This window comes from Pongo pygmaeus, chromosome 15 (assembly GCF_028885625.2).
Source record: "Pongo pygmaeus isolate AG05252 chromosome 15, NHGRI_mPonPyg2-v2.0_pri, whole genome shotgun sequence".
Classification (NCBI taxonomy): Eukaryota; Metazoa; Chordata; class Mammalia; order Primates; family Hominidae; genus Pongo; species Pongo pygmaeus.
The window spans coordinates 54,318,805-54,340,476 of NC_072388.2; the positions used below are offsets into that span (position 1 = coordinate 54,318,805).

At 34.2% G+C, this 21,672-nt stretch overlaps 1 protein-coding gene across 33 annotated transcripts in view; it reads left to right on the top strand.

Moving 5' to 3' along the window:
- KTN1 (kinectin 1) overlaps positions 1 to 21,672 on the top strand; it is a 103,260-nt gene that overhangs the window by 67,354 nt on the left and 14,234 nt on the right. For 12 of the 33 annotated variants that reach the window (XR_008493738.2, XM_063651612.1, XM_054449116.2 and 9 more), the window contains 15 exons: positions 236 to 326; positions 1,022 to 1,090; positions 1,999 to 2,036; positions 2,549 to 2,639; positions 2,788 to 2,856; positions 4,108 to 4,145; positions 5,069 to 5,159; positions 5,236 to 5,304; positions 5,765 to 5,802; positions 8,319 to 8,409; positions 10,828 to 10,896; positions 11,946 to 11,983; positions 13,797 to 13,887; positions 16,221 to 16,307; positions 19,516 to 19,605. Coding sequence is in view for 32 of the 33 variants with exons in the window: in XM_063651612.1 (XP_063507682.1) it covers positions 236 to 326; positions 1,022 to 1,090; positions 1,999 to 2,036; positions 2,549 to 2,639; positions 2,788 to 2,856; positions 4,108 to 4,145; positions 5,069 to 5,159; positions 5,236 to 5,304; positions 5,765 to 5,802; positions 8,319 to 8,409; positions 10,828 to 10,896; positions 11,946 to 11,983; positions 13,797 to 13,887; positions 16,221 to 16,307; positions 19,516 to 19,605 (1,060 nt within the window). In the remaining variant the exon portion in view is untranslated. The remainder of the gene's footprint in view (positions 1 to 235; positions 327 to 1,021; positions 1,091 to 1,998; positions 2,037 to 2,548; positions 2,640 to 2,787; positions 2,857 to 4,107; positions 4,146 to 5,068; positions 5,160 to 5,235; positions 5,305 to 5,764; positions 5,803 to 8,318; positions 8,410 to 10,827; positions 10,897 to 11,945; positions 11,984 to 13,796; positions 13,888 to 16,220; positions 16,308 to 19,515; positions 19,606 to 21,672) is intronic. The other 21 variants (XM_063651621.1, XM_054449128.2, XM_063651628.1 and 18 more) reach the window with 3 other exon arrangements.

Here is a 21,672-nt window from a genome sequence, read left to right on the forward strand (position 1 = left end):
CTAAAAATACAAAAAATTTGCCGGGCGTGGTGGCGGGTGCCTGTAGTCCCAGCTACTCAGGAGGCTGAGGCAGGAGAATGGCGTGAACCCGGGAGGCAGAGCTTGCAATGAGCCAAGATTGCACCACTGCACTCCAGCCTGGGCAACAGAGCGAGACTCCGTCTCAAAAAAAAAAAAAAAAATCATTAACTTTGAAAAATAGTTAATACATGTGTTAACAAATTGATAATTTCAGCATTCAAGAAAAAGATGAGAAGTTAAAGACTGTGGAAGAATTACTTGAAACTGGACTTATTCAGGTGGCAACTAAAGAAGAGGAGCTGAATGTAAAGCATTTTGTAGTTTTGTTTTCCTTGTGATTATTCAGTGACATAAAAGGATTTCACTGTAATTTGTGTAAGGTTTTTCCCATAGATCTTAAACTTAATAGTACCTCTCACATTTATAAATTTATATAATACTTTTTTTATTAAAGTTTTTTTAGAAGTTAAACATGCATAACATTGACTGCCTTAATGAGGTAGATACTATTGTTATAGTTTGTCAGTTTCCCCACTTGCACCCAAATTATAACCAAATGATAACTACAGAGTTAATTCATGAAACGGTACTGGAGGCCAGAGAAGAGATTGCCATTCTATTTTATGGTTGTCATTAGCTTTAACTAACTTGATTGGGAAAAGGTTGCTGGAAGAAGTAAGTTAAAAGATGTTGCTGGAAGAAGTAAGTTAAAAGATGTATTTGAATTTAGGGAGAGGAGTAGCTTAACTAAAAAGTGGTATACTGTGTATTTTTGAGGTTGTCCAGATATGAGTAGAAATATATGTGGGTGTAATTGAATTAAAAATTCGTTTGGGTAGCTATAGAAGTTACAGAATTATAGACATGGAAAAAAGTGAGAGTTTTGGGCCTTCCAGAGTGGAAAAGAAGCAGCTAAAGAAATGAGAAACTAATGTATTTTGAAGCTAACTATATTTTTCAGAGAGTAAAAGCATGTTTTGCTTATGTGTCTTTGAAAAAGGCAATAAGAACAGAAAATTCATCTCTGACAAAAGAAGTTCAAGACTTAAAAGCTAAGCAAAATGATCAGGTAATGTAGTAAATTTTTACAACTGTTCTTTGTCTCTGTTTTTTGTATGTTTGTTTGTTTTTAAATGAAAAGAAACGGGATCTTGCTCTTTTGCCCAGACTGAAGTGCAGTGGTACAATCATAACTCACTGTAACCTCGAACTCCTGGGCTCAACTGATAACTCCTCCCTCAGTCTTCTAAGTAGCTAGGACTATAGGCTTATGCCACAATGCTCGGGTTTTATTTTATTTTTTTGTAGAGATAGAGTCTCGACATGTTGTCCAGACTGGTCACAAACTCCTGACCTCAAGTGGTCCTCCCACCTTAGCTTCCTAAAGTGTTGGAATTACAGGCATGAGGCACTGTGCCCAGCCCATTCTCTTTTAAACAGTGGGCAAACTGTTGCATAAAAACAAGTCTGTTGTTTCTCTTCCTCTAGGTTGGAATAAGTCAATTATAGTTTTAATTTATGAATGATAATCAGTAATAGAGGCTGCAGTTTAATACTGATTGTATGCCAGGTACTGTGACGAATACTCCAGATAGGATGCCATTGCCTCTTACTAGAGTGATAAAAAGGTTCTAAGTAAACAAATATAAAGTAAGACTCTAGTAAAAGAGGCTGCCTGAAATTAGCCAGTTTCTTAGTTGTATTTTCTCTGTGGTTGGAATTATTGATTAAATAATTCTAACATTTATCTAATGATTTTTTTCTTTTGGCATATTTGTAAGTGACCTTAAAGCTACCTATGTTCAAAATGCTATTTGTTGTCATTATTATGACATTAAAAAAGTCTCAAAAGAATGCCTGGGCTTTTCCCATTTGGATTTTGATTGTAGTGGAAAATCTAAGGATAATGTGCATTTCTACTTCTGACCCATTTCTATTTTGAACAAATTACTAAGTAGGATACTTTCCTATTTCCAGGTTTCTTTTGCCTCTCTAGTTGAAGAACTTAAGAAAGTGTAAGTGATAACATTATTATAAACCGGTTTTTCTTCTTTGGTCCATTTTTTTGTGTGTGTGCTCAGAAATCTAGTTTTATTGTGCAATTGGGACAGCTGATATATGTTTAACTTTCACTCTATAATTTTTCTTAGCGGAATAAGAGAACTTAGCTGTGCTTTCCCAAATTCAGTGTAATTAAAAAACAAAACAAAACAAAAATCTATTTCCAGAGGATGGGAGTCAGTATAGTTGAATGGAACTTGATTCTCCTCTGTATTCCTCAGGGTACAAATCTTATATTTCTGATGTACTTCTGAAGCACTTAACTGACTTCTTGTGTGCATAGGCTTCAGCTGTCTGTTAGGAGGAGCTTTATGTTCACCCTGCCATTCTACAAAGACATGTTGCTATTTTATTTAAAATGGGAAAGGGTTGATTTGGAGAGCCATTTCATTATTTAGTGCTATTTTTATATCTTGGTGGGTCTTGGTGATTTCTAATCAAATTATACTGCATTTCTTTATTGAAGGATCCACGAGAAAGATGGAAAGATCAAGTCTGTAGAAGAGCTTCTGGAGGCAGAACTTCTCAAAGTTGCTAACAAGGAGAAAACTGTTCAGGTATTGGGAGACAGAGAACTATGTTTTATGTTTTTGTTTATCAACTTTAGTTAATATCATTTAATTTCATGTGTTTGTCTGTGCGTTGCATTTTATGTCAATTTCTGTGTTTCCATTGTCCAATCTTGTCTGTTTTGTCATTGTCAAGGATTTGAAACAGGAAATAAAGGCTCTAAAAGAAGAAATAGGAAATGTCCAGCTTGAAAAGGCTCAACAGGTAAAAATCCCAGAGCCATAGCATGACAGATTTATTAGTTATGTGTTATTTATGAGCTATTTGATTTTTTTTCTTGTTACTCAGAAAAAACTTTTAGTAGTATGCTGTAAGTATATTGGGTTACGTGCTTTTAATTTTATTTTTTGCCTGATTTGAGAAAGTATTCTTGATATTTTAATCTGTGTATCTTAAAAATTTTAACTGTTAATGGTTATTTTCTAGAACATTTTTTGTGTTAATGTTTCATTTTAGTTTGCCAATTAAAAATGAAACACGAAACAGTTTGGCAATGTTTTTAATCCCCCTGCCCCCTTTTAAAAGAAAACTGCATGGACCAAAATGTTATTTGAATATACATTGCTCGATCTCTGCCTTAGAACAAAGTACAAGTTTCATTGGGATTTCAGACGTAGATGTGATTACTGGAAATTGATGAGTTTTGCTGATTTTAATCTGATAAGGCTTTCTTGAAAAAATGGTGAGATTTCATTGAAGAGATGATTCATTCATCCATAGATTCATTCAGCAATATTTATTGTCAAAGCAGTACTTGTCAAAGCACTGTACTCGTGATTGGTGGATCACTAGCTAGTGATTGGAGATAATGTGTTGAGCGAAACAGGTAGGATGAAAAGATCATAATTTTCTAATATAGATTGAGAGTTCAGGAAAGTCTCCTGAGGAACTGACATCTAAGCCAAGAATCTGAAGGGCCTGTGAGAAGAGAGTGGAGGATAAAAGGTATTATCAGACTGTGTATGATTAAGAAAAAATTAAAAAAGGACATCATAGAGTACTGTTGAGTAGTTGGCCTTGAAAACTGGGATGGAGAAGAGCTCTGATACAGTAGGGAGATGTGTGGAGAGTTAATATTCTAATTTTCACTACTGTAGAAGTATGGCTGGTCTGAGTGCAGTGGTGTTTACAACTGATCACAACCAGTTACAGATTTCTTTATTCCTTCTCCATCCCACTGCGTCAGTTGACTAGCCTAAAGAAAAAAAGCATCACATTAGTTAGACTTATTATTCATAACTATTTTCCTTGTTCCTCCCCCTTATTATTTTTAGTTTATTAATTTTCCTGTTATTGGAGTCAAGAGGAGGTAAACTCAAAACACATCTCATTTTGTTGTGAAAAATTCAGCTAGTTTCTTTGTAATTTGAAGTGTACACATTATAAAGACTTATAAAGCTTAATAAGTTAAATTGAAAGGATTATTAATTGATTTTTCTGTCCTTTGTATTTCAGTTATCTATCACTTCCCAAGTTCAGGAGCTTCAGAACTTGTAAGTACCATTTATCTCATTTCCTTTTACTATTTCTTTTTCATGAGTTAAATAGAAGTATAATGAAAATTATAGCTTCTTGATTTCAAGTGGTTTTAGAAAATATGAAAATACTAATTATCTCAAAACTCCTAAGGGCCCTAAGTTTCTTATTTGGCTTTAACCTATAAGTTTTTTTGTGGGAAGGAGGTAGGAAGTCTTTTCATGATTTATAATCTGAATATAACCTCAAATTGAGATGTTGCTTTTTGCCTATTTTAATGGCCATGTGAAATTGGTATCTTTCACATCCAGATCAAACGTAGTAAATTTTCCAGGTTTGTTTATATTGACTTAAACAAGGTGATATAGGGTAGAGGTAGAGCTAAACTAACTTACTCATATCTGGATATTCAATGATAGAATGGTTTTCCTTAATCATCCTGTGCTTCCTGATTTGATTGTCTCCAAAATCTTATATGCCTTTTTTTTTTTTTTTTTTTTTTTTTTGAGATGGAATCTTGCTCTGTCGCCCAGGCTGGAGTGCAGTGGCATGATCCCGGCTCACTGCAACCTCCATCTCCCAGGTTCAAGTGATTGTCTTGCCTCAGCCTCCCGAGTAGCTGGGACTACAGGCGCGTACCACCACGCCCTGCTAGTTTTTTTTGTATTTTTAATAGAGACGGGGTTTCACTGTGTTAGCCAGGATGGTCTTGATCTCCTGACCTTGTGATGCGCCCACCTCGGACTCCCAAAGTGCTGGGATTACAGACGTGAGCCACTGCGCCCGGCCTTGTATGCCTTTATACTTGATAAGTTTTAGTTTAGTTTAATCAGCTGGTCTGTGAGTACTACCCAAAATATACTTTTTTCAGTGTCTAAGATTTTTGCTTTTTATGGTCATGTAACATTTTCATTTAGAGTTCTGATTAATTTATTATCAGATTAAAAGGAAAAGAGGAACAGATGAATACCATGAAGGCTGTTTTAGAAGAGAAAGAGAAAGACCTAGCCAATACAGGGAAGTGGTTACAGGTGAGAAATTAAAAACAATAAAAAATAGCCTTTTTATACTTGACTATCAATTTAATTTACACCTATTCTTTTTAAGGATCTTCAAGAAGAAAATGAATCTTTAAAAGCACATGTTCAGGAAGTAGCACAACATAACTTGAAAGAGGTATAGTATAAACAAATTACCAACATGTTACATAAGGAATGAGAAATCTTTGTTTAAGGCATTAGAAAGTAAAGATGTTAATATGTTCTGAGTTTGCCAGAAAAATTGTGTTGTACCATAGTTTTGTTGTTGTTTAAATAAGTTAGCTTTTATTTCTGGCAAGTCATACTTAACTGCTTAATCTGTCAACCTGAGCCTACAAGCATTTCCTTATCTCTACCTTTTCAAATAGACTCTTAGTTCATCCTTAACTATCTGTTTAAAGTGTTAGTCTTTAATCTTTTAATAAGTATTAAAAATTGTTTAATAAAACTCATTCTGTCCTTGCTTTATAAATGACCCAATCTTAAATTTACTGTATATAATTATGTTTTTGTTTTTATTGGTGGGTGATTCCATACATATGTTGTAGCACCTTTTTTTTTAATGTTAGCATTAAAAATATGATTCTGTTTCTCAGGCCTCTTCTGCATCACAGTTTGAAGAACTTGAGATTGTGTAAGTATGCTTTAAGACCACGTTTTGAAGAGAAACAAACGTCTAATTATTTTCCAGAGTGTGCTTGAATATAATGATGAGTTTCCTGTACATCATTAACTTTATTGTTAAGTGGAAATTATAATTCCAGATGCAAATAGGCTAAGTCTCTGTTGGGTAAAATAAAGGTTATTTAAATGCTTTCAGATACCTGGAGACTTTATCCTTTCCAAATCCATCAAACCCATTTTTTCAATTATTCTTTCTGCAAATATAGACTGGTTTTAAGTTATTTTTTAAAACAAAGTATGCAATTATTATAGAGATTAAACTTATTTCAAATGAAAATTAGTATTTGAATTAGATGTTAGTAACATCTCTGAATTAACCAGAAGATAATCTTAGCCATAATCTTGATAATGAATTTTAAACCTTTCTGTAATTTTAATTTATTTATAGGGAAAATGGAACTTGTCATATTATCCTGTGCTGAATAGGAAAACTGAATCTAGTCAGCATAAGAGGTGTCAGTTTCTGTAGATACTAATCTTAGAAAATGTTTTATTCTAGACAGTCTGTTGTCTTAAGTTAAGCAGGTTACAATGGTGAGAAAGGGTATCTGGACCTGATCTTTTTGGCTCCCTTTAAAATTGCTTTTAACAAATTTTTCTTGGTGATACCATTACTCTTTATTGATATTTGTTTTAAAGAAGTGCCCCCTTTTAAACTGTCAAGATATTGAGGATATTTATTGGGTTATTATCTTTCTAAAAATAAGGGCGATTACTCTGTTCTTGGAAGATTACTCATTTGTACAATTATTGTTTGTCTTTTGGCTATGGTGTAACTGTCGAGGTGCTTATCTCTTATTTGCTTGGAAAGCTTAGAGCCGCATTTCTGGCCTGTTTATAGTAGGGATATGTAGACCATTAAAGTAGGTAATTTTAGGTGTATTTCTGCCTTACATTTTTTTTTTTTTTTTTTTTTGCCATTTTCTTCTTTAAATTAATAGATTTTATTTTTTGTGGTGGAGCAGTTTTTATAGGAAAAAATGAGAGAAATACAGTTTCCATATCCTGTAACCAATTCTCCCTATTAAAATCTTGCATTAGCATGGTACATTTGTTACAAGTGATGAGCCAATAGCAGTACATTGTTATCGTCGTTATTAACTGAAGTTCATAGTTTCCATTAGGATCACTCTTTGTGGGTTTTAACAAATGTATAATGACATGTATCCATCATTACAGTATCATACAAAACAGTTTTACTGCCTTAAAAATCTCCTGTGTTCTACGTGTGTATCCCTCCCTCCCTTCCTCCACACCCCTGCAGCACCCCCCCGCAGCACCCCCCCGCAATCAATGATCTTACTGTCTTCAGAGTTTTACCTTTTCCAGAATATCATAGTTGAAATCATACAGTATACGGCTTTTCTGGATTGGCTCTTTTCTTTTCTTTTTTTTGGGGACAGAGTCTTTCTCTGTGGCCCAGGCTGGAGTACATGGAGTGCAGGGCTGTGATCATGGCTCACTGCAGCCAGGACATCCTGGGCTCAAGCGATCCTCCCACCTCAGCCTTTCAAGTAGCTGGGACTACAGGCACATTCCACCATGCCTGGCTAATTTTTTAGAAACAGAGTCTTCTTGTATTGCCCAGGCTGGTCTTGATCTCCTGGGCTTGAGTGATCCTCCCACCTTGGCCTCCCAAAATGCTGGGATTACAGGCATGAGCCACCATTCTCAGCCTTGGATTGCCTTCTTTTACTTAGCAATATGCATTTAAGTTTTTCCCTTTTTATATATTTATCTCACTCTTCATGTATGCTGTTTTGTCATTTTTTTCATATAGATTTATAAGCATCTTGAAATTCTAGATCAAGGTGTGGTAAAAGTAAGTGTTCAGCTCAATGAATACTTGAGACTCTATTATGTGCTTTCTGGCATTGGGGATACTGAAATGGATAAGATTTCCTATCCTGACGAAACAGATAGTTAAACAGATCATTTTGATGGTGGTGTTATGCTAGAGGTCTATTGCTTAGGATGACCAGGGCAATTGAGATTCACTTGGGCTAGAGTAAGATTTACATCAGCATTGGGTAAGGGAAAAACAGATTAAATTATCCATGTAATACAAAGGATAAAAGATCCTTTGTATCTCTTCAGTACAAAGGTTAGACATATTTTGTAATTTCCAGGGTCAACAAATTATGACTTAAGATTCTTGGGGGCAAAACTCCTTGCTTTTGAAGTGGTAATTTTTGCAGCAATTTGATAAAATATAGTTTTGTTCTTAGTTTTTGTTTTAGAGTTTCTTCCTAGATAAAGCCACATTTGCTTAAGAAATGTTAAATGTGACTGAGTAGAATGATCCTAGAAATATCTTTTAAAACAAACTTCTAAGTTGATATAATATGGGGGAAAAAAAGCTGGTATGTATTGTTTCTGCCAGCTTTTTTCTTAGGGGTGATATTGAAGTCTGGTTTTCCTTTTTTATGTACTTTAGTTAATGCAGATCTTTGTAAAAAATTCTAGGTTGAAAGAAAAGGAAAATGAATTGAAGAGGTTAGAAGCCATGCTAAAAGAGAGGGAGAGTGATCTTTCTAGCAAAACAAAGCTGTTACAGGTGAATATGGTGACTTAAAATTAATTATTTTGTAGATTATTGTCTTTGCATGCTTTAAAATAATTTTTAACTGCTGCCAAAAAATAGAGTACAGAATGAGTCTCCCTCCCACCCAGATACTAGGTCTCATTACTGGCATATTTTTTGAGTAATTACCCATGCATAAAATGTGTGTATGTGTGTACACTTGTTTAGTAAATACTCTGTTGAACTATACTAACTTGTATATTTTGCTTTCTTCACAATTAACAGTGTTTTCAAGATCTTACCATATAAAGCACATTTCTGCCCTAACTTTTAATAGTTTTATGATATTGGATGGTTATATCATCTTTTTTTATTTTTATTTTTATTTTTATTTTTGAGACAGTCTTGCTGTGTTGCTCAGGCTGGAGTACAGTGGCGTGATCTCGGCTCGCTGCGACCTCCGCCTCCTGGATTCAAGTGATTCTCCTTGCCTTAGCCCCTAGAGTAGCCGGGACTACAGGCATGCACCACTATGCCCAGCTAATTTTTGTATTTTTTAGTAGAGATGGGGTTTCAGCATGTTGGCCAGGCTGGTCTCGAACTCCTGACCTCAGGGGATCCGCCCACCTTGGCCTCCCAAAGTGCTGAGATTATAGATGTGAGCCACCGCACTCAGCATATATCATTTATATAACCAATCCCAGTTGATGGATACCTAGATTATTTAGGGCTGTTTTTTCTGCACAAACAATGCAGCAGTGAATATCCTTGCACATGTTTTGAATACTTTTACTAGTGTATCTGTATCCTAGAAGTGAAATTCTGGATCAAGGCTTATGTAGCTTTTTTGTTTGTTGAAAGATAGTTAAATAGAAAATCAGTATCTTACCTTCATACAGTTAGTATTCAGATTACTTACAGAACATTGATTTGAAGTGATAGCAAGTGTGTAGGTGCCTACATTGTCTTCGATTAATCTTGCTCACATTACATGCTTCAAGGTTTGAGTCTATCACATTCCTTCTCCCTCTCATGTAGGTTCATTTTAAATTTTGTTAGACAATGCTAGATAGACCTCCAAAAGTGTTTTCACTAATTGACATTCTCACCAACTAAGGGCCATTTCACCTTCTTCCTTTCCAACATTGACAAGGATAAAAATTTTTGATATTATACTTGAAAAATGGTAAGATTATTTTTAATTTGCATTTGACTGTGAGAGAAGTTAAGCATTTTTCCTATGTTCAAGCCATTTTTATATGAATTGTCCTTTAATTTTTCCCACATTTTTTCCACTGGGTTGACTTTTTTTTTTTACTAATTTGTAAGATCCTTTTTGTGTAATAAGGGAAATTAAATAACCTTTTGTTATTATACGAGGTGATTTATTTTCCCCATTTTTTCTTCTGACTTCATTTGTGTTTTTCCCCTTTTTGGGAAATTTGAAACTTTTATGTACGCAAATATAAGTAATTTCTAGAGTTTTAAGTCTCGGGAAGAAAGGTATCTCTCTATGCTCATAAAAATATATTCGGCTGGGTGTGGTAGTTCACAGTAGTAATCCCAGCACCTTGGGAGGCCGAGGCAGGTGGATCTCTTGAGGTCAGGGGTTCGAGACCAAACATGACCAACATGGTGAAACCCCGACTCTACTAAAAAAAATACAAAAATTAGCCAGGCGTGGTGGCAGGTGCCTGTAGTCCCAGATACTCAGGAAGCTGAGACAGGAGAAACACTTGAACCCGGGAGGCAGAGGCTTCAGTGAGCCAAGATCACACCACTGCACTCCAGCCTGGGTGACACAGCAAGACTCCCATCTTTAAAAAAAAAACAATTACGTTTTCTTCTAATATGTTTATAATTCTTTTTGTTTGTTTGTTTGTTTAGCTTATTTAGTGTAACTGATTTCAGTAAGCTGTAACAATAACATTGTAACCATTAAAAAGAGAAGGCTAGCCACATTATTAAATAATCCATCATAACAATAGTGATTCTCTTCCCCAGGGGACATTTGTCAATATCTGAAGACATTTTTGGTTGTCACAGCTGGGGCAGGGGGGCTGGGGCATCTAGTGGATGGGTGCCATGGATGCTTCTAAATGTCCAGCAGTGCATAGGATAAAACCCCCACAACAAAGAAAAATATCAAGCCCAAAATGTTTTACTAGAGTTGAGGTTGATTTGAAATGTCACTTCATACTAAATTCTTAGAGCTATTTGGGTATATTTCTGGATTCTATTTTGTTCCATTGAGACATGCAAACTCTGCAGCTAGTACTAATATAAATACTCTAATTTCATCATGTTTTAATAAAGAGCTTATTACAGCCTTTAAAATTATTGCTATTTTGGAATTTTTCTAGCTTGTATGATCTGTTTCTAGCTTCTGTGATCTAAGTTTATGTGGAAAAAATCTGTTTAGATACTGATGTTTAATTTTTATTTAATTAGGATGTGCAAGATGAAAACAAATTGTTTAAGTCCCAAATTGAGCAGCTTAAACAACAAAACTACCAACAGGTAGGTATTATTAGATGTCTTGCCTTTCACTTATGTGGCAAAAAAATTATATAACCAGTGACATATGAGTATTTTTGCCATTTCTGCATTTTCATTGAGAATGCAGTATGTTTTGTTTATATCAAATTTTATATAAAAGAAAGCGACTTGCTATGTCATATCCAAAGTAAAACAAATCTGTAATTTATGAAGTATACACAAATAATATTATTGCCTGTATTCCAGCTCTGTTTTATATTCATGTGTGTTTTCTGATCCTAGAATTCTTAGCAAGTCAGTTTAAATACTGTAGAGGTTGGCTTAAAGATATGTGTACACACTCTATCTCCCCTCTTCCCAAATGAAACATTAGTAACCGGAGAGAAACTAACAAATGTATCATAAGTGATAGTCTACTACTATTTAAAAGAGGTTTTCAAGTTATAATTCTGCTTGGTAAAAACAAAAATGTGTTTTTATAAAAGATGCTACCCAAAATAGCCTTTAAATTAATTTATGCATGTATATGGATAGACTTGATAGTATTTTGAGAAACAAATGAATTGGGAGTCCTTGCAAACAAGAAGTTTGAGAGATTATTGTCACCAAGGAATAAATACCATATATGAAGGGCTGTGTACCTTTGCATGTTGATGTATAAATAACTTTGTTAAACGTGAGGAAACATAACTTGTCCTAGTTTTTCTTTTGATTCTGGTATTTTTTTTTTAACTTGGAAGCTTAACATTTTTATGTAGTCAAATATGAATTGTGCAGTTTGAAAATGTAAGGTGTGCTTCCATGCACGTAGTGGGAAATTGATAAATACTTATTAAATGAAGAGTTCAAGTATGTTGCGACAGTAAAGATTGGATTTAGCATTCAATATGTTTTACAGATTTGTACATGTTTTTATTACAATCACTTGATTAAAGTCAGGGTTACTGGCATATGAAATATATACTATTTTTGCTTCTGTTGTTTTCTTAATTTATATTTGAGAAAAGTTTCAATGTTTTTAAGTCTCCTGAAAAGTTTTGTTCTGAAATAACATTTAACTCTTTTGATAGGCATCTTCTTTTCCCCCTCATGAAGAATTATTAAAAGTGTAAGTAATAAGTTTGTTTCACAGTTTATAAAGTAGTAACTATTTTTATGTGATAAACCATTCTCAAATAAGCAATTTAGTGTAACTGCAAATGGCACCTGATTTTTACAGTTCTATTTGGATATCTTGAATTGCAGTTGAGAGTTGAGCGGTACCTTTGGCTAAGATGCTTTTTTTGTGGTATTTGGATTTGAATATTTTGCTGAGAGAGATGTTTGTTTTTGTTTTTTTAGGCATTCAGAAAACATCAAATCAAGTTAAACTGTACTTTGCAGGGTTTTCTAAATCACCTTCTATTATCTCAGTCATATTACTGGGTCTTCTTTCTTCTAGATGTGATTGTGTAATTGAATGATGCAAATTTTGGCTTAGCTTCATTTTTTAAAGAAACTTTAGGATAGATGTGGTAGCTCACGCCTGTAATCCCAGCAGTTGGGGAGACTGAGACGGGAGGATCACTGAGCCCAGGGGTTTGAGATCAGCCTGGGCAACATAGTGAGACCTCGTCTCTATGAAAAGTTTAGAAATTCCAGGTGTGATGGCATGCACCTGTGGTCCCAGCTACTCGGGAGGCTGAAGTGGGAGGATCTTTTTAGCCCAGGAAGTTCGCACCATTGCACTCCAGCCTGGCACCAAGAAAAAAAATATATATATAGTCTTTATGATTGTCTTTCTTAAGGAGTTGTTTTTTTTTTTTTACTGATAACATTTTTATTGTTGGCTTGTAATTTTCTCTGTGAGGCTACATTTAAGGTCATTTCACATAAGTTAGTGTGTTTCAACATGTTAAAATGTCAACCACATTAAGTATATTAATAGATGGTGTAAGTGATCTATCATTGGGAATATTGTTAATTTTTTTTTTTTTAATCTAAATGTTCTTCTATCTTGGTTGGTTTACAGAGTTGCTTGTTTACTAGGTTAGAATTATTGACTATTAAATCGAGTCTTGAGTTTGACTATATAGAGAAAAGGTTGGCAAACATTTTCTGTAAAGGCCCTGATAGCATTTTAGGCCTGTGGGACACATAGGTCTGTTTTATACATGTGTATATATATGTGTATATGTGTGTACATGTATAAATAAAACAACACTTTAAAAATGTAAAAACAGCTCTTAGTTTGAGGACCTACAAAAACAGACTGTGGAGTGGGCCCATAGCCCTAGTTTGCCAGTCTCTTATATGGACACTGATTCTCAGGGAAGAGCTATTTGTTATTTAACTTTCTACTCCAGCCACTCTCAACTATAACAGAATCAAATTATGAATCTTTGCCATTGCTTTCTGCGTTTCTGGGAAACAGTAGCAGAAAAAAACATGAATGTTGAGATTCGTATGAAAATGGCAAGAAAACACTGAGCTCACTTTAATATTATACTTTTGTTGTGGGTTAGCCATTTAAAGTTATAACTGATTCATTGCCCTCTGGAAAAAAAAATATATTTAAGGGACTGCTTCTACATCAGTTTTAACTCCTCTGAAAATAGCTACTGTGTACTGACGCAGGTAAAAATATAAATAGCTACAACAGTTCATATCTTCATAATATGTTTCTTAGGGGATGAGATTTCTCTTTAGCATAAGCCTGAGCATACCATATTAGGTATAAAAATTTATATTAGAAATCATTTCTGAAATTCATAGGATGGCCTTTGTATGGTAAACAGTAGGTAGACTCTTTAGTTAATGTACTTTTCAAGGTGCTATCTCTTGATATTTTTATTTTGTAGTAGCAAATGTTGATAGTAGGGATCTAAGTTGTATTACTGTTTACCTGAAATCTTGCTACATGTATTCATGTTCTGGTTTAGAATTTCAGAAAGAGAGAAAGAAATAAGTGGTCTCTGGAATGAGTTAGATTCTTTGAAGGTTGCAGTTGAACACCAGAGGAAGAAAAACAATGTAAGTAGATCTTTATCAGAATGAAGCTTTTCTTTTTTATTACTTTAACACTGAAATATGGTTCAGGAATTTTTTTTAAATCTACTTTTACTTTAGATTTCTTAATCTTTGTAAGAAAGTACTATTTTCTGTATGTAGTTTTTTCAGGGGGCGGGGCATTATTGGAGAACAGTTTTTTTTAAATAAGTGAAAAAGATGAATTCTTATTCTTATAAATATTTAATGTTGAAGCTATAATTATTATACCTTTAGTTATTTTAAAAAGTAAAAGTGCAATTGACTTTTTGTTGAACTTTTATTTGGAAAAACATGTTTTTCAGCTTGGTATTTTAAAATCAAAGATATTTCCTCTTAGATTAGGCTGGCCTTTTTGTAAACTAAAAGTAATGCCAGTATTCAAACCCAGTATACTCAGTAATGAGGTCTTTTGAAAGCCTTCTGGAACCTCCCCCCGCGTTTTTTTTTTTAAGACAGGGTCTCGCTCTGTCGCCCAGGCTGGAGATGGCATGAGCTTGGCTCACTGCAACCTCGGTCTCCTGGGTTCAGGCAGTTCTCCTGCCTCACCCTCCCGAGTAGCTGGAACTACAGGTGTGCACCACCATACCCAGCTAATATTTTTTGTATTTTTAGTAGAGGTGGGGTTTCACCATGTAGGCTAGGCTGGTCTCGAACTCCTGACCTCAAGTGATCCACCTGCCTCGGCCTCCCAAAGTGCTGGGATTATAGGTGTGAACCACGGCGCCTGGCCAGAGCCTCCCATTTTTAACTGAGAGGTGGTTCAAATTTTGGTAATTAAGTGTGTTAGAGGCTTTAGAACCTGACTACATTTATACTAGAAAGGGAAGGGATAGTGCTTTCAGAAACATGAACCCTAATAACTTACTGAATAGACAAATAATTTAGTAGAATTTCTTAACTTTTCTCATACCAGAGGGCAACACCTATAAGTAGAGTCCAAGCATTCTTGCTAGAGAAGAAATTTTTGTACACTGTAGTGTGATTGCTAAGACTTGAGCAAGGATAAAATGTTACTGCAATCTAAGGGAGCATTGCTAGTAAATGGATGTGTGTTTTCTGTTTTTCAAAGTTTGTGTTAAATTGTTAATTTAACAAGTTGACATTTTCTTGTACCCCTGAGTTTGTCAAAATTAGGTACATGAATTGCCGCTTGTGTGTTGGTATAACAGTACTAACAGCATTGCTTAGCCACAAAACTTGAGGTGAACTTGCCGATATACTGCTAACATCTTAACTGTGTTTTATTATTGGAATTCTGAGATAAGGAGGGCATGGTAATGCAGCAGCAGCAGCAGTGCTGGAGACATTGAACCCGTGTGAAAAGAGCCAGGACACTGGAGGCCAGCAGATAGCAGTGTCAGTCTTTCCTTCTAGTTTTGCCACTTCATTTTCTGTGTATACTTGGCTCAGTTTTCTAACTTACTTGAGCTGTGGTTTCCCTGTCTATAGAATGGGAATAAATACCTCATGGGGTTGTTGTAACGGTGAGAATTTGTGAACTGCCAAGTACAGTGGTTGGCATATATTAAGTAATAAATGGTGATTATTGGCTTTTTATTTTTCGTTGTTGGTTTTTATCTGTTTAGATTTCTCATTCTGAAAAAAAGACTGAAATATAGCAGATTATATATGTGAATGAAATGCTGTTAAAATCCAGATCTCTCAATTTTTAATAACCTCTTTCTCCTCCAAGAGAATCTATTTTATAGCCTTCCAGCCTTCCCCCTTGCTTTGATCAACTAGCTCATACAATTCATGTAAAGTTGTTTTGTGGCATGAATGTTTGGCCATGCCAAGAAAAACATAGAACACAGTGGGTTACTATGGGATTCCTAGGTAGATTTGAAACATGTTAATTGTATTAAAACATAGAGAAAAAATGTTACACTGCAGTGGAAAGTCCTATGAGTGTTATTGGGCCTCGTTTAAACATCACATGAAAAGCTTTTTGTAATACTTCTATATTTGCTCTGTCTTTAATCTTCTAATGTTCAATGTACCTGAAATCATGTATGTATTCTTAGTTTGTGTCTTTACTTTTGAATGCTTTCTTCTTTGTCACATGTGCATAGTAATTATTTTAAAAGCTGGCCTAATTTGATATATATACTAAAACATGGAAAGTGGGCGTCTTTATTTTCTCATTCAAACTTCTAAACATTGCTTTTTATTTTTTTGCTAATATGCATATTTTCCCATTGAAATAATTTTGCAGTAACCAGCATTTAAATGCAGTGCAAAATACTGATGAAGTAAAAAAGCAAAAATCTCTCAATAATGGATAAACTGAAATCATTCTTTCTAAAAATGATTAGGACCTTCGGGAGAAAAACTGGGAAGCAATGGAAGCATTGGCATCAACTGAAAAAATGCTGCAGGACAAAGTGAACAAGACTTCCAAGGTTGTAATGCTAACTCCTAGAAACAATCCACTGAACAGAGAAAATCTGCAGCTTGTCTTAAAATCAGACTAAAGCATTTACTTTTACTGCAATTTAAATATAAAATCTCCTTATCCACATTTATCATGTCTGTCATCTCTGCTTTTTTCATCTACTCCTTGAAACTTTAATTTTGGGCATGCTGATTTGTAGTGATTACCTGATTGTTTGGGCTTTGTTGAGCACAACTTTAAGCTGAAGAGTCTCAGAAGACTGATGTTAACCTCTTGTCAGACAATATGCGCCTTTTGGGTTGGTTAAGATAACTTTCATGAAAACTTTGAACCAAAGAAATCTAGGTGAATTAACAAACACATTTGAATATGTAGGATGTGCCATAAACTAGGTGTTTTGGAGGGCACACCAAGATGTCTCAGATAAGGTAGAAAAATGATCAAAGGAAAGGAATCAACTTTGGGTGTGTTGCTTGGAATGGTTCCTTAGAGGTGGTGGACTGAAACTTCATGTATTACTAGCTAGCAATGACACATATGGCATGTTTAGATGAAATATTACTATCAAGGGATAATTCTCTTGGCCAGAGTATGTAAAGTATTCCTGAAATATATAGCCCCCTCTGTCTTCAGAACAATGGAGGACATTCTCCTTGAGCTCAAGTTGTACCATTGGGTGTGAAGATTTCTAATGAATTGTAATAGAGAAGTTGTTTTTAAAGATTGAGAAAATTGAATCTGCCAGTCCAGTCAAGTATTTTGAAAATTCCTGCCAAGAATAAATGTGAAACAGGGGTATTGAATTTTGCAGACAGGTAAATGAAGGAACCTACATGATTAATTTTAGCACTATGAAAATATTTTGTGTGCCATGGTACTCTATTGAATCTTTAATATAAGTCTTAGTGACACCCGAAGGAATGTTTAAGCATAAAACAGTTCCGTAAATTTTTTTTTTTTTTTTTTTAGCAAGTATACGTTTGTAGTTACATTTCCTATAGCTTAGTGGATTTGTATTTAACTATATCTCTATTCATCTAGCCATAATTTTCAGTAAAGGTTAAATTCGAGATAGCTGACAGGTATATTGGGACCAGAGAGTAGGAAAATCTAGGTCAGATAGGACATTTCATTGGGACATTTCATTATTATTTCACTGGGAGTGGTTGCAATTGTACAGTCATTTCTGTCAGCGATGAGGGTTTTAGTGTGGTTTCTGGTTGTTTCTATTACTTTGTTTTTGATGGTTAAGAGCCACCTTTTTGGTTTTGTTAGTGGGACTGGGTATCTGGTTGCTAATGATGCCATTCCTACAAGAAGTTACTTACATGCTACTTGCCACAGGCATTTTTGCATTTTATAATTCTAAAAGAATGAATTTTTGTGCATGATGCCTTCTTGCATAGCTAAAGATCTACAGAGAATATAATTGGAAGTCTTCTATATTTTAATGGAATTTAGACAGTCCTTAGATAGCATAGGTGTAAAGGGATGTTGATTGACCCAGTGCCATAAATTATGTTGTGATGAAAAGGAACTATGTGAAACACTTTTAGTATTTTAACTAGAAATAAGTTACAGTCAGCTTACCTAAAATGTAAAGAGGATGATATATGCTGTCTTTACAGGATTATTTTTAGAGGCTAAATACTCTTGAGGAGCTACTGAAAGAAACTCTTAAACATTTCACTTAAAGATGGTATGCAAATTATAGTTCAGTTTTCAATATTAGATCTTTCCCAGATGTTAAAGTGGAATGGAAATTGCTATCTATAACCCAACTACTATGTCAGATGAAAACTTCTTAGCTAAAATTGTTAATACCAAATAAAAGTAAGTTCCCATGTTTGTGGCTTTTGGTTATGTCAGATACTTTGTTCTTTTAGTTAGTCTTTTTTTTTCCTTGGGAAGTTTTCGAAAAGCTGTTCCTTGTGTCTCTTTTCCTAACCGGTTTTCTTTAAAGATTAGTACTTTGATCAAATGATAAGAATTATCTCTTAATGTCCTTGAAATAGCATTAATTATTTTCCTTATTTTATGCAGTTAGGTGTATTCCTGAAAATTAGTGGACTTCATTGAATTATTGAAAATATCCTATTAAAACACCTATTGTAAAAATACTGCTGCTGATCTTTAACAGCTTTTTGTGTGTATGGAAAATGGCAAAATCTGTAGCTGTTTATTGTGTAAATTTTCATGTGATTAGATTTTCTAAAATTGAAGTGTGTAGACCTTGAATCAGTGATAGATTTCAAATTTCACATGTAAATGTTGGGGGAAAGATATGGTTGAGATGTTTCTAGCTTGCTTGCCTTCTTGTCACCTGTTGAACTTTGTGACTGTTTTTAGATGATTTTCTTGGCTTGGTTTAGATGTGCATTTTTATAGGGGTCTTTTTTTTTTTTAATCTTGTGGAGGTAGTTTGAATGTTAGATTTTTTTTTTTTGGTGTGTGATAAGTCATTACCCTAATTTTGACAAACCATGGTTTTGAGTTTATAATTGATATCCATTAGACTTGGATTTAATATCAGCAAATTTAGACTTACACATTTGTAATATTTGTAAATTTATAGCAGAGTCCATATACAAGTGTCAGAACTAGTTTTTATGATGTGTGGCATTAGTGAAGTAATACACCATCAGTTGCTCCTTGTTCTTTCTTTTTCCCATTTATATCATCCATCAGATTTTGATGGTCCTCCTTGTTTAGCATAAATACTTCACATGACCTTGAAGTTGGAAATAAGAAAGTTACCATTTTAATGCCATGATGTTATATAGTCCATCAGTGATCCATTTTTTTAATAGAGATATACTGGCCAATAAACCTCAGTTGTGTTCCTCCAATGTGTATTTTTCTACTGTAGGTAGTTTATAAAGTTTTAGCTATAAGAAATGTTTTTTGTGTCTGTTTTTGAATTGTTCCTGGACAGGCAAATCACTTGATTTCTAAATGCCAAGGAAAATGTCCATATTGTCAGATATTGCTGAGGCATTATTTGATATTTAGGATGCTTTAGAGATTTTGCAGATTTTTTCTTATGGGAGCATTTTAATATCTTAAAGTGGGAAATTTTAACATTTGTCAGTATTAAAAATTTTTTTTAACTTTTTCTTCCTGTAGAATTTAAAACACTATAGTTATTTTTCTTTTCTTTTTCTAAAAACATTCTGTGATCTTGTAAGTCTGATTTGGTTCATCTTCTGCTTTAGGAAAGACAGCAAGAGGTGGAAGCTGTTGAGTTGGAGGCTAAAGAAGTTCTCAAAAAATTATTTCCAAAGGTGTCTGTCCCTTCTGATTTGGTAAGACTAATTTATTATTTTTTTTAACATGATGACATTATTCAAGAAAGGTATGAATAAGCAACATCATTTGCACTCCACTTGGTTTCAGTAGAGTGCTGATTTCTTGATCTTTCCTATTGTTAAGCTCGTGCTTTTCAGTAAAGATTAATAACTTGGTTCAAAACTCATTTCTATTTACCTGATACTATTGTTTCTATAAAATTTTATATATGAGACATTATTTAGAAGATTGAAAACATCATATTTGGGAAAGAAATGTTTTTTAATGCTAATAAAACCAATATGGTAACATTCTTAATGGCTTTATTTAAAACTTAATTTTAAGTGATTGCTTCTTAGTTTTAGCAACACTTCCTTAATGTACTTGATACTATGAACCAGGCTCTTTACATTTTAAAACTCAAGATTTTTGGTCATCTATTACCTTCTTCAAGCAGAAATCTTACAGATAATATAGAAAAACTTGGTTTACTTGAGGTAGTACATGTTCTCCTTTGTTCAGAGAATTAACAATAATTACTTGAGGGCAGAGAAAGTCAGTGAATGTGCATGTGAGTTTCCTAGAATAGAGTGTAGGGTCTTTTTTTTTTTTCTTATTTAATGGAAAACTATTCAACAGAGAGACAAGCATAATGAGGCCTCATGTACCCAACATCTCTCCATAGCACTTATATGCATATCAGTACATGGCATGCATATAAGCAATCTTTTACCTCCCACCTTGCGCTCCCTAGATTATTTTGAAGGAACTCAAACATCAGAGCATTTCATTGGTAAATATTTCAGTACACATTTCTAAAACATAAGGATTTCTTTTTAAAAAGTGTGATATTACACTTAAAAATACATTCTTAATTTTGTATAGTATGTATTTCTCCAGTTGTCATATAAACTGTCTATTTTATTAAATAATAACTTATTGTAGTTTGTTTTAATCAGGATCCAAATAAGGTCAGTATGTAACTGGTTTGAGACATCTCTTAGATATATTTTAATCCACGGGTTCCCCGACTCTTTCTCAGCAACACCCCACCTCCTTTAAAAAAAAAAACAAAAACAAAACTTAGTGGTTTCCTATGAAGTTTCCCACAGTTTGGATTTAGTTGACTGCATCCCTCTGGTGTTAGCATGTTCCTCTTTTCTTTATGTATCTTTTATATATCAAATCTGTAATCAGGAATCTGATTCCTGGTCAGATTAAGGCTCAGTATTTTGGGGGTAGGGTAGAGTAGGGGCAAGACCACTTCATAGGTGGTGGTGTGCACTTTCATCAGGAGATTCGTAATGTCTGCTTGTCTTCGTTTGGCCCATTGGAACTTATTTAGGTTGGTTACCAAGTCGTTTTGACACAATGCTGCTAAACTTTGATAGCTTCTATGCTTTGTGGTATGATAAGGTGCTCCTGATTTATCATATACATTTCCTGCCCCAAACATAGAATCAACTATTTCTCCAAGGAGCTCTGTGGGTGCTAGGGGTGGGGTAAGTAAACTTAATGGCTTGTTCTATTTGTAGTCTGAGTTAAGTATAGCCTACATTTATTTCAAGTAAGGAGAGAAAACTCCTTTGTTTCCATTGTAACTATCGAGGATATGTTCCGATTTGATCAGTTTAGGAGATCTCTACCACTTTTGAGTTGAACTGATGAAATATCTAGCACTGAGTAAACGTATCGATACGCTATCAGTTCTAGTGCTGTTGTTAAATTGAACCTAAGAGAAAGGGTTGCTATTAATATATTTATTTTTTTTTGTTTGTGGCATAACCTGTTTTTGGTTCTACTTTTTATTTATGGAAATAACATTGGGGGATGTATTTTTTGGCAGTACTTTGTGAGCCAAGAGAATTAATGATTGATAATTTCTGTTCTTCAAAGATTGTATAAGATCACCAGCAGTAAAAATTTTCTTTTCTAACAGCAATACTACCCACTCTCAGTAACCAGATCTTTTTGACACTATAAATGTTTATAAGTCATCATAATATATGGATGATACTGTTTGGCTTTTGTTCATATAGTTGTTAAAAGTTGAATATTTCTGCATATAGTCTACAAGAAATGTA